Source organism: Haliotis cracherodii, unplaced genomic scaffold (genome assembly GCF_022045235.1).
Source record: "Haliotis cracherodii isolate W230 unplaced genomic scaffold, xgHalCrac1.p SCAF_17, whole genome shotgun sequence".
Lineage (NCBI taxonomy): Eukaryota > Metazoa > Mollusca > Gastropoda > Lepetellida > Haliotidae > Haliotis > Haliotis cracherodii.
This window is the reverse complement of record NW_027266272.1, coordinates 2,308,983-2,330,343: the sequence shown is the minus strand read 5'-3', so window position 1 is coordinate 2,330,343 and position 21,361 is coordinate 2,308,983. Positions and strand designations below refer to the sequence as shown.

General features: G+C 41.9%; 1 protein-coding gene and 3 non-coding genes across 5 annotated transcripts in view; all 4 read right to left on the bottom strand.

Annotated features, from left to right (window-relative positions):
- LOC139464824 (ubiquitin carboxyl-terminal hydrolase 40-like) overlaps positions 1–21,361 on the bottom strand; it is a 58,623-nt gene that overhangs the window by 13,399 nt on the left and 23,863 nt on the right. For both annotated transcript variants that reach the window (XM_071246343.1, XM_071246344.1), the window contains exons 20-21: positions 19,212–19,256; positions 17,720–17,828 (exon numbers count right to left, since the gene is read on the bottom strand). In XM_071246343.1, coding sequence (XP_071102444.1) covers positions 17,720–17,828; positions 19,212–19,256 — 154 coding nt within the window. The remainder of the gene's footprint in view (positions 1–17,719; positions 17,829–19,211; positions 19,257–21,361) is intronic.
- On the bottom strand, positions 7,048–7,240 carry LOC139465200 (U2 spliceosomal RNA). The gene has a single exon (XR_011653160.1). It is a non-coding gene; the product is annotated as a U2 spliceosomal RNA (small nuclear RNA).
- Positions 12,164–12,356, bottom strand: LOC139465193 (U2 spliceosomal RNA). Its single transcript, XR_011653153.1, has one exon. It is a non-coding gene; the product is annotated as a U2 spliceosomal RNA (small nuclear RNA).
- On the bottom strand, positions 13,965–14,157 carry LOC139465181 (U2 spliceosomal RNA). Its single transcript, XR_011653142.1, has one exon. It is a non-coding gene; the product is annotated as a U2 spliceosomal RNA (small nuclear RNA).

Below are 21,361 nucleotides of genomic sequence, written 5' to 3'. Positions count from 1 at the left end.
TGGTGTCCCCGCTATGATATTGCTGGAATATTGCTAAAAGTGGCATAAAACCATGCTCACTCCATCTTCTAGACTAACATTTAGTCTATGAAATCTTATATTACACAATACCCTTCTTGACTCTAAAATAAAAATAAAAAAAATTCCCGATGCATAGTTCATAGAGCTAGCTGGAGCATGCTAGACTTGCTTTTGTATACGTTTTTCATAAAATAAATATATTCCACAGTCATGGTGCAGGACTATCCCTTTCCTGAAATGAATATGTCCAGTGATATAGATATACCACATAACTAAACATGGACCCATCTGATACCTAGCCACACTAATTACAACATGTACAATAGTCAAATTATTATTTTACCAACTTTTCTAAATCTTAACATTGAAATACAATATGTTATTGGATATTCAGATGCTAAAACTTCCCATGAGGTGCCTCTGCATGAGGCTGTCACGGAGTCCCTGTACCACCCTATGTTTACATCATCCTTACTGTACTGCCATAGCTCTAAATAAAATGTCAAGATTTTTCACAGGTTCTGAATCTCCCATCTTACTGGAGCTCCTTTTCAAATTAAATACAGGTGCTTGTTTCTATCCAAATCATACATTTTCAGAGACAAGGCATTAGTCTAGCTTTGATCATCTTGGTAAAAACAAGAGTGATAATATCTGTATATCTCAATTACAAGGGCTGCATCAGTTGGGCTGGAGACTAACCTGTGCCCTATGACTGACTCACCATCTCTGTGGGGTGAGGGTCTCTGAGTTATCATTAATTACCTAATCTTCCCCAGGGGGAATGGGCCAGGAGGGGGTCGGGTTGTGGGGGTGAGGTGTCTCAGTCTATTCTTTATTTAAATATTCTTCCCCAGGGGGAATGGGCTAGGAAGAGGTCAGGCTGTGGGGGTGAGGTGTCTCAGTCTATTCTTTATCTATATATTCCTCCCAAGGCGGAGGGGGCCAGGAAGGGGTCAGGATGTGGGGTTGAGGTGTCCCAGTCTATTCTTTATCTATATATTCCTCCCAAGGCGGAGGGGGCCAGGAAGGGGTCAGGATGTGGGGTTGAGGTGTCTCAGTCTATTCTTTATCTATATATTCCTCCCAAGGCGGAGGGGGCCAGGAAGGGGTCAGGATGTGGGGTTGAGGTGTCCCAGTCTATTCTTTATCTATATATTCCTCCCCAGGGGGAATGGGCCAGGAGGGGGCCAGGAAGGGGTCAGGATGTGGGGGTGAGGTGTCCCAGTCTATTCTTTATCTATATATTCCTCCCCAGGGGGAATGGGCCAGGAGGGGGCCAGGAAGGGGTCTGTTGTTTGGGGTGTGGTGTCCCAGGCTATTCTTTATCTATATATTCCTCTGTGGGGGAATGGGCCAGGAGGGGGTCAGGCTGTGGGGGTGAGGTGTCCCAGTCTATTCTTTATTTAAATATTCCTCCCCAGGGGGAATGGGCCAGGAAGGGGTCAGGCTGTGGGGGTGAGGTGTCCCAGTCTATTCTTTATCTATATATTCCTCCCCAGGGGGAATGGGCCAGGAGGGGGCCAGGAAGGGGTCTGTCGGTGGGGGTGTGGTGTCCCAGGCTATTCTTTATCTATATATTCCTCTGTGGGGGAATGGGCCAGGAGGGGGTCAGGCTGTGGGGGTGAGGTGTCCCAGTCTATTCTTTATTTAAATAATTCCTCCCCAGGGGGAATGGGCCAGGAAGGGGTCAGGCTGTGGGGGTGAGGTGTCCCAGTCTATTCTTTGTCTATATATTCCTCCCCAGGGAGAATGGCCTGGGGGTGAGGGATCCAGATGATACTGTTTGTTAATTCCTCCCTGGGGGACTGCCCAGGAGGGATATGGGATGTGAGGGTGGGGCACCCAGGGTTTTACCCTTACCGACAGTACTAGAGATCCAGGGGACCCAAATAATTCAATACAAAGGTCCTTACATGAAATATGAGGGACGTGTAATCCCATACAGTAATGCAATGGTGTATAGTACAGTAAACTACGTTTATGGTGAATACACTTATAACGAACTGACTGATATAACAAACTCATTGTTTAGCCCCGGCCATTTCTTGTATATATGCTGTATATATGCTTATAACGAACTACAGTTATTACGAACTAAAAGCAGTAATCCCTTTGAGTTCATTATAACCGTAGTTTACTGTACTGTAAGATGTGATAATTTTGAATAACAAGACCTATATATTTCTTGTCAATAATTTGGTACAATGAATGTAATTGTGCATTATTGGGTGGGATGCAATATATTTTTTCCTCATCCATTCTATACATTTGTGCCTACTGGACGCACATTTTGTGGGTTGACAACAAGGGTGGGGCACCCAGGGACTATTCTTTGAATCTTTATTCATCCCCAGGTGTATCCGGCAGGGAGGGGGGCTGGATGAGGGTGAAGCATCCAAGGGGCATCTATATCTATTCATTGATTATTTCCTCCTCACCATGCAGGGGTATCCAGCAGGGAGGGGGGCTGGCTGAGGGTGAAGCATCCAAGGGGCATCTATATCTATTCATTGATTATTTACTCAACACCATGCAGGGGTATCCAGCAGGGAGGGGGGCTGGCTGAGGGTGAAGCATCCAAGGGGCATCTTTATCTATTCATTGATTATTTACTCAACACCATGCAGGGGTATCCAGCAGGGAGGGGGGCTGGCTGAGGGTGAAGCATCCAAGGGGCATCTATATCTATTCATTGATTATTTACTCAACACCATGCAGGGGTATCCAGCAGGGAGGGGGGCTGGCTGAGGGTGAAGCATCCAAGGGGCATCTATATCTATTCATTGATTATTTCCTCAACACCATGCAGGGGTATCTGGCAGGGAGGGGGGCTGGCTGAGGGTGGGGCATCCAAGAGGCATCTATATCTATTCATTGATTATTTACTCAACACCATGCAGGGGTATCCAGCAGGGAGGGAGGCTGGCTGAGGGTGGGGCATCCAAGAGGCATCTATATCTATTCATTGATTATTTACTCAACACCATGCAGGGGTATCCAGCAGGGAGGGGGGCTGGCTGAGGGTGGGGCATCCAAGAGGCATCTATATCTATTCATTGATTATTTACTCAACACCATGCAGGGGTATCCAGCAGGGAGGGGGGCTGGCTGAGGGTGGGGCATCCAAGAGGCATCTATATCTATTCATTGATTATTTCCTCAACACCATGCAGGGGTATCCAGCAGGGAGGGGGGCTGGCTGAGGGTGAAGCATCCAAGGGGCATCTATATCTATTCATTGATTATTTACTCAACACCATGCAGGGGTATCCAGCAGGGAGGGGGGCTGGCTGAGGGTGAAGCATCCAAGGGGCATCTATATCTATTCATTGATTATTTACTCAACACCATGCAGGGGTATCCAGCAGGGAGGGGGGCTGGCTGAGGGTGAAGCATCCAAGAGGCATCTATATCTATTCATTGATTATTTCCTCACCATGCAGGGGTATCCAGCAGGGAGGGGGGCTGGCTGAGGGTGGGGCATCCAAGAGGCATCTATATCTATTCATTGATTATTTCCTCAACACCATGCAGGGGTATCCAGCAGGGAGGGGGGGGGGGCTGGCTGAGGGTGGGGCATCCAAGAGGCATCTATATCTATTCATTGATTATTTCCTCAACACCATGCAGGGGTATCCAGCAGGGATGGGGGCTGGCTGAGGGTGGGGCATCCAAGAGGCATCTATATCTATTCATTGATTATTTCCTCAACACCATGCAGGGGTATCCAGCAGGGAGGGGGCTGGCTGAGGGTGAAGCATCCAAGGGGCATCTATATCTATTCATTGATTATTTACTCAACACCATGCAGGGGTATCCAGCAGGGAGGGGGGCTGGCTGAGCGTGAAGCATCCAAGGGGCATCTATATCTATTCATTGATTATTTACTCAACACCATGCAGGGGTATCCAGCAGGGAGGGGGGCTGGCTGAGGGTGAAGCATCCAAGGGGCATCTATATCTATTCATTGATTATTTACTCAACACCATGCAGGGGTATCCAGCAGGGAGGGGGGCTGGCTGAGGGTGAAGCATCCAAGGGGCATCTATATCTATTCATTGATTATTTTAACAACGGGTGTGGGTCCGGCGTTGATTAATGAACAATTTGCATACTCGTATATGCAAGGGGCCAACGTATGGTTCCTGTAGGAAGTGACAACTTGGAGACGATGGCTTGCGGTATATACAGTTTTACTTTATACATGTAGATATAAACATACAGAAGACACTACGTGCCAAGTCAGTACATGGTGGTAGTGGTTGTTGTCTAGGTGCCCCGGAGCACCCAGCCTAACCCTAGCTAGGCTAAGGGTAAGACCTTTCTTTTTTTTCCTCTCTGGACCAAGGCTTATATAGCCAAGGTCTCCTGACATTTAGTAAGCAATAAATATAAATGTAAACAGTAAATCATCAATGACATACTTGCACATCCTGTTCAGGATGGCAGACGGTCGATGTACACAAAAATGGGGATTAACAAATAGGATTAGCATCCAATAAATAACAGCAATTAAGTGTTTCAAGGCATATAGATGTCATGGCTCCAGGGTAATGAGCCTTTGCAATCAAATGTTCTTCAGACAATGGATGTCGTAAATCAGTCGCTATGACAACTTCCCTCCGTTACGTGAAGCTTGGACCCCAAGCTTACATGAGTCCAAATTGATATGTGTGAACTTTTTCACCAAGGAAAACAACAATGCAAATGTGATCAAAATCAGTTATATGAAATCCTTATGCAACAAATATATCTATGTAATGACGGTATGAAAGTGATCATCTAGCCAATTTGAATTAGTGCCAGTTTGAAAACTAACCAAGTGATCTTTATAATGTGCAATTTCACTACATGGTAATTACTGCTTTGCACAGATTCAATAAATATATCACTGAAGGTTCTTTGAATTCAGGAGTCTGGCTTGGCGGTGCGACTCAGTACCGAATAGTGATAATGAGTAATGTCATCAAAAGTACAAATTAAACATCTCAGCTAATATTTCGCATAAAGAAATTTGAAATCAGGAGTCTAGCTTTACCGTGTGACTCAAACGGTACTTGTGGGTACTATTGCCCTTTTAAGTACAATGGGTGCTCTTCCCGTGTCTTTGACGGAGCTTGCCCATATATTGTGGGTGCGATGCCCAAGAAAAAAATCCTTAATTCCGACATCAAAATTCTGAAATGCTGAATACTGCTGTGCTGTTAATTACTTAATACTGACATACAATAAACATATGTGTAGGGGTGGCTCACCCAAGAATATCCCTAATCTGAATTCAAAGTCCTAGACAATACATTCAATTTTGTACCAAACTGTGCACATTAATTACTTGTAACAATTGACAAATTTTATCGCTTAGATTTTTGAAATTACGAGTCGAGCTTAGAGGTGTGACTCGATAACCCTACAGCTTAGGTTTGTCTGGGCCGTAGCTGCAACTATATGTCTGGCGTGGCCTGGAGACATTTCAAAGATTCCCTACACAATAACTTCAAAGATCTAGCTGACTAAAAATGTAATTTGGAGTATATTGCACACATACAAAACTGAATTTTGGAAAGACACATTTTGGCATTAATATACTGGCTTTGATTAAACATACCTGGTTGCACTATTCAACAGTCACACAATATATATCCTTGATTGAGTCCATGTAAGTAAACACAAATTAGTAAGTCCAAATGAGATATCTTGTACACAGTGTCCATCTTGTAGGTGCCCGTGAGGCGGTTTCTGTATTGTGCAGGGTCTGCATGAAGATGGCTGTGGTCGGGTCTCTGTGGGATAGGCGTGTATACTTCTTTTCTTAGGTCATGTGCAGGAACGACATCTTGAAGGGGAAGTCTTAGCAGTGTTGCTAAGACATTCGAGCACGGAAGGTTTGGGATCGGAGAACTTGTTCTTGATCGGAGAGGTTCTTGTTCTTTCTTCAATCTTGTTAAAGGCCATTTCTTCGTTCTTGGTTATCGGCCTCCAGGTAGTATATCCTTTTTATAAGAGACTGTCACTTTCCTACAGTTTTGTGAACCATATGCCATGCTGCAAAGAGGTACAGGAAAGGACAGACTAAGAAGCCTGTCATACCCGATAGCTCCACCAAATTAACAACGCGTGTCGGTCCGCCGTTGTTTAATGAACAATTTGCATACTCGTATATGCAAGGGGCCAACGTATGGTTCCTGTAGGAAGTGACAACTTGGAGACGATGGCTTGCGGTATATACAGTTTTACTTTATACATGTAGATATAAACATACAGAAGACACTACGTGCCAAGTCAGTACATGGTGGTAGTGGTTGTTGTCTAGGTGCCCCGGAGCACCCAGCCTAACCCTAGCTAGGCTAAGGGTAAGACCTTTCTTTTTTTTCCTCTCTGGACCAAGGCTTATATAGCCAAGGTCTCCTGACATTTAGTAAGCAATAAATATAAATGTAAACAGTAAATCATCAATGACATACTTGCACATCCTGTTCAGGATGGCAGACGGTCGATGTACACAAAAATGGGGATTAACAAATAGGATTAGCATCCAATAAATAACAGCAATTAAGTGTTTCAAGGCATATAGATGTCATGGCTCCAGGGTAATGAGCCTTTGCAATCAAATGTTCTTCAGACAATGGATGTCGTAAATCAGTCGCTATGACAATTTACTCAACACCATGCAGGGGTATCCAGCAGGGAGGGGGGCTGGCTGAGGGTGAAGCATCCAAGAGGCATCTATATCTATTCATTGATTATTTCCTCAACACCATGCAGGGGTATCCAGCAGGGAGGGGGGCTGGCTGAGGGTGAAGCATCCAAGAGGCATCTATACCTATTCATTGATTATTTACTCAACACCATGCAGGGGTATCCAGCAGGGAGGGGGGCTGGCTGAGCGTGAAGCATCCAAGGGGCATCTATATCTATTCATTGATTATTTACTCAACACCATGCAGGGGTATCCAGCAGGGAGGGGGGCTGGCTGTGAGGGTGGGGCATCCAGAGTCTATTCTTTATTTATTTATTTCTCCCCAGGGGGAGTGGGCCGGTCCTGGAGGTACTGCAATACCAGGTCAACCCGTGGCAAAGGCGGAGCAAGCCCCTGACTCTTCGCCGAGTACCAAAAATCAGTTTAATATCGATGTCCCCCAATGGGGGACGTATCAGATATTAAGCTGATAAGAACAGATACTACACTTTGATCTTAGCCAAAAGGCCGAGAAGCGATACTGAAGTTAGGGTTCATTTTTATTTTATACTGGGCTCTGTACCATGAATCCTTGGTGTTCTGCTAGCTCTCAAGCAGATGATTTATTCACATGGACGGATGTACATTTCAGAATTACACAAACATGGACTTAAGGATAAGATCTACAATGTGGTTAGTTAGGAGAAGTATAAAACTTCAGGTAAGTGGAGTATTTTCTAATAAAATCAAGTCTGTCATAATATCTCGTTCACAAAGAACGTGGGGCCCACGTCAGTATAACTGGTTGTACGCAAGACCGGATATACTGTGCTATAAATAGACGTACTCAACCTGGGGCAGTACAATGGAGTTGGGGGAGGGGAGGGGTAGTGTGTCAGGGAGAGATCAGAGGCTACACAAACACAGACGGGGAGACTGTATGATCTGGGAGGGGTGGGGGGCTGAAGGGGGGGTGTAGGGGACACTCAGCCATGTCCAGACATCTGACCACCAACTCATGTAACCCAGACATCTGACCACCAACTCATGTAATCTGACATCTGACCACCAACTCATGTAACCCAGACATCTGACCACCAACTCATGTAATCTAGGTCACCAGATTGTGTCAGCTGAAGTCATGGGATTAATAACAGTGCAGGAACTGGGGGATATAAACCAAAGTTTACTCTTTGAAAATATATAATTTCAATATAAACAAATATCTCCATTTAATTAAAATGGAGCTCCTGTGAGATGGGCGAAAAACCTGAGGAAAATCTAGACTTACTTTATTTAGAGCTTTTGCATTACAGGTAGGGCTTGGGTGGAATGAAAAATATTATTGTTAAGGGACTGTGAGACAGACTAGGGGGTGCTCACTATGAGGGGGGTGGGAAGGGTGGGGCTGTGGAGACACTGGTGGGCAGTAGGAGGGGCTAGATGAGGGGTGGGACCATGGGTGATACCAAAATACTAGTTACGGATAGATATAATTATTAAGGAATAAGATTTAAAGCAAATGGTCAGCTTAAAAATAGTGCTAAACTTCTCTTGAAAAAAGGCCTCGGGGCCTACCACAAGCTTCAGTCTACCATTTTTAAACTTTGCAAACTTTTTAAAACACTAATCGAGCCAGTAATCTTATATAATAGTGAAATCTGGGGTATAGAATCAATCCTCGTGAACAACTTTGATTCATTTATCCCCGAGAAACTGCAGCTCAGAGTTTGTAAATCCATGTTAGGTGTCAGCAAAACAACACACAACTGGGTAAGCCGAGCAGAACTCGGAATCTACCCTCTTATCTACACAGTATTAATCAAAATAGCAAATTTCTATTACCATAGTTGGTTCTTCCAAAAACATAATACTTCAGCACGCTTTTGCTGAAAGTACAAATTTGGTGAATAAACCATTAGGATAGGTTTACCAGCTCAATCTATTTTCAGGAAAACACAATTTGAGTACTTCAGATTTCCTATGTCCAATATTCAAAGAGACAATAAAATCTAAATTCAACTCCCTGTTCAAGGAATCTCTTCAAGATGTAAATGCAACTAGAGGCACAGGAAACAAACTTAGGACAATAAGGATAGTTAAACATGAAATAAAATTAGAACCCTATCTATGTCACTGTAAAATAAGAAAATTTCTCGTGCACTTTTCTAAACTAAGACTAAGTAACCATGAATTAACTAAAGAACTTGGAAGACATACAAAGCCACCCACCCCACTACATCAGAGGCTATGCTCTACATGTTCAACCATTGATGATGAGAAACACTACTTACTTCACTGTATTAAACACACTCAAGAAAGAAATATACTCTTTTGAAAATTATCCACACAAAATGTAAATGTCCATAATCATGAAAACAAATTATTCCACTACATCCTCTCAAATAATGAAGCCATCCATATCAATTGCATCTGTTTCCATGTCAATAATTTCAAGCAATAAATACTCCTTGATCTTAGTCAACCAATGACATTTTACGTATAATATCATCAAATATGTAATACTGATTGGCTTTTGTGTCTACAGGATTGTAAATTATGTATGTCTATATATGTATATATGAATGTATATATGAATATTTCACAACTTATCAGTACATCTTCGATGTTTTACAGAAAATAACATACTTCTCACTCACACATTCACTCTAGTAATACAAATATACTGCATATATCACATTTGCATAAACTATTATAACGGTAACGCTATTTTTCTGGGCATTATCATTTGCAGAAGCCCGAGGTCTTCCATTAACTGCCCTCCTTCGTCGGGCAGTTGGAAAGACCGAGGGCTTCTGCAAATGATAATGCCCAGAAAAATAGCGTTACCGTTATTATAGCTAAAATGGATGGAATTTTTAATCAAATAAAAAGAAACAACAACATCGTGTTTGAAACATTTACTGCAATCAACACGAATGTCACTTACCCACTTTTACTATATGGAAACGTCATAGAACTAATTAGATGACGTCACTATTGAACGTGACGTCACCGATCCTATCCTTTGACGTCACCTAACAACGGGCGTGATAATGGCCCGTCGTCAAGTAATATGAGGGCATTATCAAGTTACAGTGGCCCGCTCATTTCTGATAACGTGCGGGCGGTTTAATGATAATTTTATCCATTTTAGCTATAATGAAGCTTATACATTTTGTGTATCATATTGCAGTGCAGGAAGGTACATGGTCTTCAACATTAAGTCTGAAGTGTGAAACTAAAATTATAGTGAAAGCTGCTCCTCACTTTCGAAAAGAATCCAAGCTGCATAGAATTTCTGTTGATTACCTGTCTCGAAAGCAATATCCCTTTCAAAGTTGCATCGTGAAAAAGCTTCCTTTTTATAAACATGAAAATAAGGATTTGAATTTTGGAATTATCATCTGTAAATATTGAATTTTGCAATAAGTAAATATAAATTGAACACTTTATCTGTTTTTATGTTCTCTTGAACTCAAAATAGTATCAATTCTGCACAAAATGTCCTATTGTACACATGAACACTCTGGTCCATCATCACTGACACTTCATCTCGAAACTTTTTTATTTTTTATTACACAGTCCCAAAACAAGTGAGTAATTGTTTCCTTTTCATTGTGACAGAAGACAGATCATTTTGAACATAATTAAGCACATACAGAAAAGAACTAGTTGTGAGAATTCTGTGGGTAATTTTGTTTTGAAACCAATGCAGTCTTATTCCCTGTGTTGTACTGAATGTTTTATTACAGACATTGTTCCAAATTAATTTTCGCCTAGAAATTTCCACTTTTCTAGCCCTTTAGCTGTTTACTTCTGTAGAAATGGATGAAAACAAGGCAAAAAGTGAGCAGGGCTCACTAATTAATACTCCAGACTCCAACATGAGTTCAAAACATGAACAAAGCAATATTTCTAGAAAATCCACTTATCAAAATTAAACTTTGCACTGCACCTCTCCTATTGGTATAGAAAGTGTTCCTTAAATTCGAAAAGAATTCATGATGTCTTTCTCAAGTTACATGTGGAACATGTTGAAGTAAAACAAACATTAGTATTTCAAAACATGGACAAATTCATATATTCTCAGGAAATCCACATATAAAATCAAACTTTGCACTGCACCTATTCTATTAGTACAGAAACTGTTGGCTAAAGTTGAAAAGAAACCATGCTGTAGTATGTAAGTCATAGGTCGCACAAATCTTTAAGTGGATAGATTCTAAGTAAAAAAATGAAAAATAGCTGTATTTTTTTCTCAAAATCCAAATATTGATTTCAAACTTCGCACTGCACTCTCCTTTAGGTATAAAAAATGTTCACCGAGTTTGAAAAGAAATTTATGCAGTAGTTTAGTAGTTACAGGATGCACACAGAAAATGTCCTCGGAAAGATGGACAGGCGGACGGACGGAATTCCTTGGTATATCCCCGCCCTTTTATATTCTTTCAAGCTGACTTAGAAACTATGGGATACATTTCAATTTAAATGCAGTTGCTTGTTTCTCTCAAACTTTAATATTTTCATATTTTCAGAGACTCTCGTATTCGACGTAATAAGCGCCCCGCTCTAATAAGCGCTCACGGCGACATTTGCTAAGATATTGGCTAGTGAACAATCCCAATTAGCACCCCTTCCGATTGATCAATGTACACAAGACTTATTTATTCGCGTAGAATACGCACTTGTGTGTTATATGCACCCTTAATTATGGGCATTTAATTCTGGAAAAATATATCTGTCATACATAAACATTTCAGGCTGTCAGCATAAACCACGAAATTTATCTTTCAACTCTGTATTTTTCACCAAAATAACATTCTAATAAGAGCCCCCTATTTCTAATTTTGAGAGCGCCCTGGGCGCTTATTATGTCGAATACGGTAAGCGTTTGTCTACCTTTGCACCGTCTTGGTAGGCACAAGTTCGTGATAATATCGTTATGTTTCAATTACAAGAGCTGCATCAATAGAGCTAGAGCCAAGCCTGTGTCCCATATGACTAACTCACACCACCATTAATGACATATTCTTCCCCAGGGGGAATGGGCCTGGAGGGGGTCGGGTTGTGGGGGTGAGGTGCCCCCCTAGATTTTTTTTATAGAAAACAGTTTTCTTTGAATCAAGTTGGGGACAAATAATACTTGTACAAATATTTGCCCACCCCACCCCCCCTGTCAAAAAAAGTTAACTACGGCTTTGGTTGGCTGTGAGGGTGGGACATCTATTTGTGATTATTTAGTCCACACCAGGGACACTCGGCAGGGAGGGGGGTTGATGTGAGGGTGGGGCAGGTATTCACTGATTACTTATTCCACACCAGGGACACTGGGCAGGGAGGGTTGGGTTGATGTGAGGGTTTGATTCTTGATTCATTCACAGGGACACTGGGCAGGGAGGGGGTCTGGCTGTGAGGGTGGGGGATCCAGAGTCTATTCTTTATTTATTTATTTCTCCCCAGGGGGAGTGGGCCGGTCCTGGAGGTACTGCAATACCAGGTCAACCCGTGGCAAAGGCGGAGCAAGCCCCTGACTCTTCGCCGAGTACCAAAAATCAGTTTAATATCGATGTCCCCCAATGGGGGACGTATCAGATATTAAGCTGATAAGAACAGATACTACACTTTGATCTTAGCCAAAAGGCCGAGAAGCGATACTGAAATCAGGGTTCATTTTCATTTTATACTGGGCTATGTACCATGATTCCTTGGTGTTCTGCTAGCTCTCAATCAGATGATTTATTCACATGGAGAAATGTACATTTCAGAATTACACAAACATGGACTTAAGGATAAGATCTACAATGTGGTTTGTCAGGAAAAGTACAAAAATTCCAGTAAGTTGAGTATTTTCTAATAAAATCCAGTCTGTCATGATATCTCGGTCACAAAGAACGTTGGGCCCACGTCAGTAAGACTGGTTGTACGCAAGACCGGATATACTAGGCTATAAATAGACGTACACAACCTGGGGCAGTACAATGGAGTTGGGGCAGGGGAGAGGTGGTGTGTGGGGGAGAGATCAGAGGTTACACAAACACAGGTGGGGAGACTGTATGATCTGGGAGGGGTGGGGGGCTGAAGGGGGTGTGTAGGGGACAATCAGCCATGTGTCTCAGACATCTGACCACCAACTCATGTTATCTAGGTCACCAGCTTGTGGCAGTCCAGCAGATATAACAGTACAGGACCACCTAGGGTCAGACCAGTCACCAGAGTATATATACATTTACATACAACGATCACTAACCCTTGTTCATCCCCTTCTCAGCTCTAAATGCTTCAATATTTACAGACTTGAGGGTTCCTTAATCCTTAATACTCAAGGGTCCTGTTATATACAAAATGTTATTCATAACCTTATTTTGGGGACTAACATTTAGTCTCTGAAATCTTATATTACACAATATCCTTCTTGACTCTAAAAATAAAATAAATTTCCCTATGCTGATTTCAGTGTGGAATAGAGCTAGCTTGAGCTGGCTAGACTTGCTTTTGTATGCATTTCTAGATTTTTTTTTCATAAAATAAATATATTCCACGGTCATGGTGCAGGACTAGGTAGTCTACAGCAACAGAGATAGAGAGGATGGGTCCTGGAGGGGTATGGACACTTTGTCTCTGAAAATATATAATTTTTATAGAAACAAATAACTCCATATTAATTGAAAAGGAGCCCTAGTTCGACGAGAGATACAGAACCTAAGGAAAGTCTTGACTTTTGCATTACAGAAAGGGCTAGGTAGAAGGCAGAAGGCAAAATAATATGGTTCAGGGACTGTGAGACAATGAAGGACTATTCTTTGATTCTTTACTCATCCCCACAGTGAGTGGGCACTGGGCGGAGAGGGTGGCGTTGATGTGAGGGTTTGATTCTTGATTTATTCTCAGGGGGAGGGGGCAGGGAGGGGGGGGCTGGTGTGAGGGTTTGATTCTTGATTCATTCCCAGGGGGAGTGGGCAGGGAGGGGTCCTGGCTGTGAGGGTGGGGCATGTATTCACTGATTAATAATGGCCGGGAGGGTTGGGTTGGTGTGAGGGTTTGATTCTTGATTCATTCACAGGGGGAGTGGGCAGGGAGGGGGGTTGGCTGTGAGGGTGGGGGATGTATTCACTGATTACTTATTCCACACCAGGGACACTGGGCAGGGAGGGGGGCTGGTGTGAGGGTTTGATTTATTCCCAGGGGTATCCGGCAGGGAGGGGGGTTGGCTGTGAGGGTGGGGGATCAAGAGTCTATTCTTTATTTATTTATTTCTCCCCAGGGGGAGTGGGCCGGTCCTGGAGGTACTGCAATACCAGGTCAACCCGTGGCAAAGGCGGAGCAAGCCCCTGACTCTTCGCCGAGTACCAAAAATCAGTTTAATATCGATGTCCCCCAATGGGGGACGTATCAGATATTAAGCTGATAAGAACAGATACTACACTTTGATCTTAGCCAAAAGGCCGAGAAGCGATACTAAAATCAGGCTTCATTTTCATTTTATACTGGGCTATGTACCTCGATCCCTTGGTGTTCTGCTAGCTCTCAATCAGATGATTTATTCACATGGAGGGATGTACATTTCAGAATTACACAAACATGGACTTAAGGATAAGATCTACAATGTGGTTAGTTAGGAGAAGTATAAAACTTCAGGTAAGTGGAGTATTTTCTAATAAAATCAAGTCTGTCATGATATCTCGTTCACAAAGAACGTGGGGCCCACGTCAGTTAAACTGGTTGTACGCAAGACCGGATATACTGTGCTATAAATAGACGTACACAACCTGGGGCAGAGCAATGGAGTTGGGGAGGGGAGAGGTGGTGTGTCAGGGAGAGAAAGTGGGGAGACTGTATGATCTGGGAGGGGTGGGGGGGCTGAAGGGGGGGTGTAGGGGACACTCAGCCATGTCCAGACATCTGACCACTGACTCATGTAACCCAGACATTGGACCACTAACTCATGTAATGTAGGTCACCAGCTTGTGGCAGTCCAGCAGATATAACAGTGCAGGACCAGACATTAGACTAACACTTAGTCGATGCATGGACGTATATACAATGGTCAATGAAAACATGTCCTTAAAATAATTATATGTTTTATTCTTCGAAAGAACCATTTCTTTTCTGCTGTTTTCAGATCAAGCAAACTAGACTTGGTTAGTTTCATCTAGACTTGTGAAGGCTTTAAGTAAAAAAGAAATATCTAAAATATATAAATTCCACAGTCAAGGCGTAGGACTAAACCAGTCACCAGGGCATATATATACTTACATACAATAATCACTAATTTTATGTTCATTGTCTTCGCAGCTCTAACTGCTGCAATATTTAGAGACTTGAGGGTTCCTTAATGCATAATACTCATGGCTTCTGTTGTATATAAAATGTTATGCATAGCTTCATTTTGGGGACTATATGTTAGTCTACAGCATCCGAGATAGGGGCGGTAAGGTCACTAGGGAGGGGGAGAGGGGGGGGGCACACTGGTGTAGGGTCAGGGTCAGGGGGTGTTCACTATGAGGGGAGAGGAGGGGCACTACAAGATGCCTTGTGTTTGTTTGTTTATTTGTTGATTAGCGCCACACTTAGCAGCATCGATCCATGCAATTGGGATACGATGACATGTATCTACCAAGTCAGTGGGCCTGACTGCCGGACCCTGCCACTAACGACAAGCCTAGTCTTTTTCGGCAGGCATGGGTTGCTGAAGACCTAAGGGAAGTGGGTGGAGCTCTGTGAACTCTAGTATTCATATTTAGCTGCTAAACTGACTGATCCAAAAATCTTCTTGACAAATAAAATAGAAAATCCTGAGCTACTCAAATTAACTTTTAAAATGACCAGTTATAAAAAGAACAAGCCCAATCACATTAAGGAAGTATAACTAACATCGTTTGTTTAGATCTGACCCAACAGCTGGTAACCATGGCAACTGTATCCTCTCAGCTGGTTGGACATTAGAGTTTTGAAGAATATACAATTATGTGATACAAGATCATACAACCACATGAGGAGAACACATATACAACCACATGATTAGACGAACATCTAGTCTCTGAAATGAATATATTGTACAGAAAAAAAACAGTTGTTAAATTATCTTAATAAAAATTGGGATACGATGACATGCATCAACCAAGTCAGGGAGCCTGACCATCCGATCTCGTTAGTCACCTCTTACGATAAGCATAGTCGCCATTAACAGCAAGCATGGGTTGTTGTAGAACTATTCTACCCCAGATCTTCAAGGATCAGATACTGAATAAACATGTCTAATGTGAAATATAATGATATAGAGACATCACTCCCAAAACAAATCGTTGGTAATAGAATAGTATAGTGTAAATCATGAAATATTAATGCGAAAGTCGACCCCTAGGCTAAAATGCACTTTGGAATTTGAGGCTTAAAAAAAATAATAGAATTGGTTCTCAGGCAATGGCTTTTCAAAATATAGTGCGGACGGGCAGTGTGTTTTTGTGTGTTTTGGGGGGGTAAACAGATGTGTCACCAAATAAACAGTTGTGTACAATCAACCTAGGAAAGGGCCTCCCTACATAAATGTATTCCTTGATGAGTAAAATACTGGAATACAGTACTTGACTTCCGCTGGATTTGAACATTTAAGGAATATTTTGTTTTAAAATGGAAATGAAAATGAAACATGCGGCGAACTTAACTTGATGTGGGCGGGGCCTTAGAACCAAGACTATTATTTTTTTTAGCCTAATACAAGTAGCGTTGCCTTTGAACAATGAAAAAAAATCAAAAGATGACACCAAGACTTAGAACTCCAAGCGTTATGTATTCACCACGACTGCTGTTGTTGTACTGGACATGTCCACGATGTGGGTGAGCAGTGTCTTGCTTGTAATTATATATAAGATTATTGGACAAGGTTTCCAAGGACACAGCTGGATCAACATGTGTGAACAGACTGACCACACTTGACCTGGAACTTGGTGAGAAGCGCTGTCTAAATCCAGTGCTCAGTTGCATTGTTTAATGGGAGCTTTGTTTTTTGTTTCCGCCCTGCGCAGCGAACCTGAGATGACAATAAGCTCCAATATGTTCCCCAAAATGCATCACTATGTTTATGTGAGCAGGAATATTACACTAAATAATAAAAAAAATCAGGCACTTGTACTCTTTCTCTAACTTTCCTAATTCTTGTCCAGTAAATTGATGAAATAGCTCCTATCTAAATCAAAAGATAATTATTCCACTATATAAGACAGCTATGCGACAATCGCAAAGAACAATTGTTCTATCATGACGCTATTTCTGGATATTCGGACATGTGCTCGCAACTTGATGACATTGTATATTGGAAAACATTATTTTTGAGAGGGATGTGTCTATTGAGTTGTTCGCAGTAGAAGTTGAACAATTGCATCCAGAAGTGGAAGAGATATGACAATCAGTATTAGGAGAACCGATGTGAGGATTGTGAAAATATGCAGGAAATACCAAACTTAACCCACCTGTTTGTAAAATGGACATGTGCGACATTTCCAAGGTCGGATTCTTTTCAGGGAGCCATCATTATTATAATGAAGGTAACTATTTTTAAAGCTTGCACATTTTATCAACATCCTTAAAGTGGCTGTACATAATGTTATATTTCATATAAGAAATAAACGACTCGTGGTTTTTGTTTATCATACAACAAAACACTACAGGAAGAATAAACTTCTCGGGGCTGCACCCATCAAGGTTAAATCAACAATACCCACTCATCATTTATTTCTTAAATAGTAACAGGAGTCCATAGTTGGTTGGTTGGTTTGTTGTTTAACGCTGCACTCAGCAATGTTCCAGCTATATGACGCCGGTCTGTAAATAATCGAGTCTGGACCAGACAATCCAGTGATTAATATCATGAGCATCGATCCACGCAATTTGGATCGATGACATGCATCAACCAAGTCAGCGAGCCTGACCACCTTTTACAGCAAGCATGGGTTGCTGAAGACCTATTCTACCAGGAGTCCATAGAATGATTCAATGAGATGAACAGAAAGAGGCACTCACGTGGAGGTCGCAGCCCAATCGTTGGATGGTCCACACGGAGACGGCCCCCATCCAGGAGGCCCTCTTCACTGAAACTGGAAACTGTCAAAGCCTTCAGCTCACTGACTGTCTGGAAACAGGGCACAAGAAGTTGGTTCATTACAAATGCTGTTCTTCATTTTACCTTCAAAATCAGTTCTGGGCGAGTGCTGTTGTTTGTCAGAGTGACATATAGTTCAGAAGTATTGTGAGATATGGACACCTCTGTTTGAAGGGCAGCACTACCTTAGTCACAGCGTGACATCTGGTTTTGTGATTGAGTGAGTGCTCACAGTATTCCAGTTATATCATGGCGTGTCAGCTTAATGTGGGAGGAAAGCCCGAAGTGATATAGGTCTCAAACATTTACCACTTCAGTGAAACCCACGAGCACGGGTATGGTGCTGACAAACCTAGAAACATGATGTACAGGGTGTACAGGGATTCAAACCCACAATCATAGGTTTCTGGCGTGCCCAAGGGACGCAACTCTGCACAGCGAATTGCGGCACCTTAGACGACTTGGCCACCCATGCCCTGTCTGGTTTTGTGAGATTGAAAATAAAGAAACACTTTGTTTAAAAACTTTAAGGACTTTCCTTAGGATCTTAATTTAGAGAATTAACTAAAAATCAACAAAGGATTTGAAAACAACAACAACAACAACAACAACAATAGTTCACTTGCAAAGTGCATAACCACATATACATGAAGGCTTTAAGCGCTGCATTATTATTAACCCTGTCAATAGATCAACAGTGTGCACTAATTATTTCATTCTCAACTCCCTGGGGAGTATACAACCCAAGCTGCCTGTGAGGCACTAGAAGGTTAACAACCACATTGCTTTCTCATCCTACCGCGTACCAATTCACTGCTAGGTGGGCACATTTCGAACAAAGTCACTTGCTCAAGGAGATGCCACACGTGTCACATGTGCTTCAGTGTGGGGCAGGATCGAAGCTGCAGAAACTGTCAGGAGCCAAGCTGCCAAAAAGAGTCATCCAAGGACTCTCCGTGACCATTGTCGCTTAACTTCACCTGATTTGTGACAGGGCAGTACACAGGACTATGTGCCATACTGACCAAAAACATTTGTTAAACAAGACATGAAACTGTGTGGCCTCATTTATTAATATAAGCAACCTCAAGATGGAGGTGTTTGTTTGTTGTTTAACGCCGGACTGAGCAATATTCAAGCTATATGACGCCGGTCTGTAAATAAACGAGTCTGGACCAGACAATCCAGTGATTGATATGAGCATCACTACGCAACAGGGATACGATGACATGCATCAACCAAGCCAGCGAGCCTGACCACCTGATCCCGTTAGTCGCCTCGTAAGACAAGCATAGTCGCCTTTTACGGCAAGCATGGGTTGCTGGAGACCAGTTCTACCCCGGATCTCCACGGGTGGACATACAGGGATGTATATGAGATCTCTACCTTCAAACAAAACCAACAATCACTCACCATGTCCTTTGTGACCTCTATTTGTCTTGTCCAACGACACTGAGTCTGCAGAAAAGATAAATACATTGTCTCACAATTGCTACACTTTCTTTAAAAATATTTAGAAAAAAAAAAAAAAATTTATTCCTCTGTAATCCATACATATTATTGTCAGAAATATATATATAACTAATGTTATATTTGGGATAACACTTTCTTAGTAAAGTACAGATTCTAGTACTTTTTTGGGTTGAGTCCCGTCCGGGATTCGAACCCACACCTGCCAGGGTGAGGCACCTAATCGCCAGCACACAAAGTCAGCGATCTAACCCACTGGGCCACCGAGCCTTCCACAAAAATGGAAGTCCGACAACTAGTAGTCTAGATCACGTACTTTGAGTACCCCCCTGACAAGTGTAAATTGGCACGGCTCCCATGGCCGAAAGCTATGAATACACAATATTCGGACGGGACTCAACCCCAAAAAGTACTAGGATCTGTACTTTACTAAGAAAGTGTTATCCCAAATATAACATTAGTTACATTTGACCACTTTCTAAATGTCATTGTGTATTCATAGAAATATATATAGCTGATTTTTCATAGCAAACAAAAGTAATGACTTCTATTTGTCTTGTGTATTGACACTGAGTCTACAAAAAAAATAAACATATTATCTCACAGTTGTAGAACAGGCTGCCCCGGTATATTTAGTGTTTTGCATGTCACACAAATTTATTGGAAATACACATATAATATTTCACAGCAACAAAAGTAATAAAAACTACATTGATTTGTGATAGCACAGTGAAACTTCAAGGGTATCCACGGAAACAGATCAAGATATTACCCAGAAACGGTTTAAGGGAAGTGTATTTCATGGTTGGTGTGCTTCTGAGACTGCTTTGTTCTCGTAGTAAGAAGTTGGCAGAGATCATTATCTACCCATTTCATTAATTATTAAAAAAAGTTAAAGTTGGTATGAATTTTGTCTTGTCTTTTAAATTTACTATTTCATCAAAGAAGGACTGGTTAGGCATACTGAAAACAGTGGAAGCCCACTGAGATACCATTCCGTAGTTTAACAATCAGACACAGTGTACGGACCCCGAGCCAACTAGTCCTTGTTTTGTCTCCAAAAATGCTGAGCGCAAGACGGCCAGGGTTCGAACCCACGACCTTCCACTCTCCTGGCAGACACTCTATCCACTAGACCATGGAAGCAGTCACACAGTCTGTTATTCCTCCTAGCACATTACTTATTGTAGAAATTATGAAGTACTTACAAAATATGTTTTGGTACCTGATCCCTGAATCGGTTGAGTCTTACCTCTTGTCTTATATTTTCAGTGGACTTCAGTGTTATAATGGACTGTACACCTGTATTGCAAGGTTTGATTGTACACCTGTATTGCAAGGTTTGATTGTACAACTGTATTGCAAGGTGTGATTGTACAACTGTGTTGCAAGGTTTGATTGTACAACTGTGTTGCAAGGTTTGATTGTACAACTGTACTGCAAGGTTTGATTGTACAACTGTATTGCTAGGTTTGATTGTACAACTGTGTTGCAAGGTTTGATTGTACAACGGTATTGCAAGGTTTGATTGTACAACTGTATTGCAAGGTTGATTGTACAACTGTATTGCAAGGTTTGATTGTACAACTGTATTGCAAGGTTTGATTGTACAACTGTATTGCTAGGTTTGATTGTACAACTGTATTGCAAGGTTTGATAGTACAATTGTATTGCTAGGTTTGATTGTACAACTGTATTGCAAGGTTTGATAGTACAACTGTATTGCAAGGTTTAATTGTACAACTGTATTGCAAGGTTGATTGTACAACTGTATTGCAAGGTTTGATAGTACAACTGTATTGCTAGGTTTGATTGTACAACTGTGTTGCAAGGTTTGATTGTACAACTGTATTGCAAGGTTTGATAGTACAACTGTATTGCAAGGTTGATTGTACAACTGTATTGCAAGGTTTGATAGTACAACTGTGTTGCTAGGTTTGATTGTACAACTGTGTTGCAAGGTTTGATTGTACAACTGTGTTGCAAGGTTTGATTGTACAACTGTATTGCAAGGTTTGATTGTACAACTGTATTGCAAGGTGTGATTGTACAACTGTATTGCAAGGTTTGATTGTACAACTGTATTGCAAGGT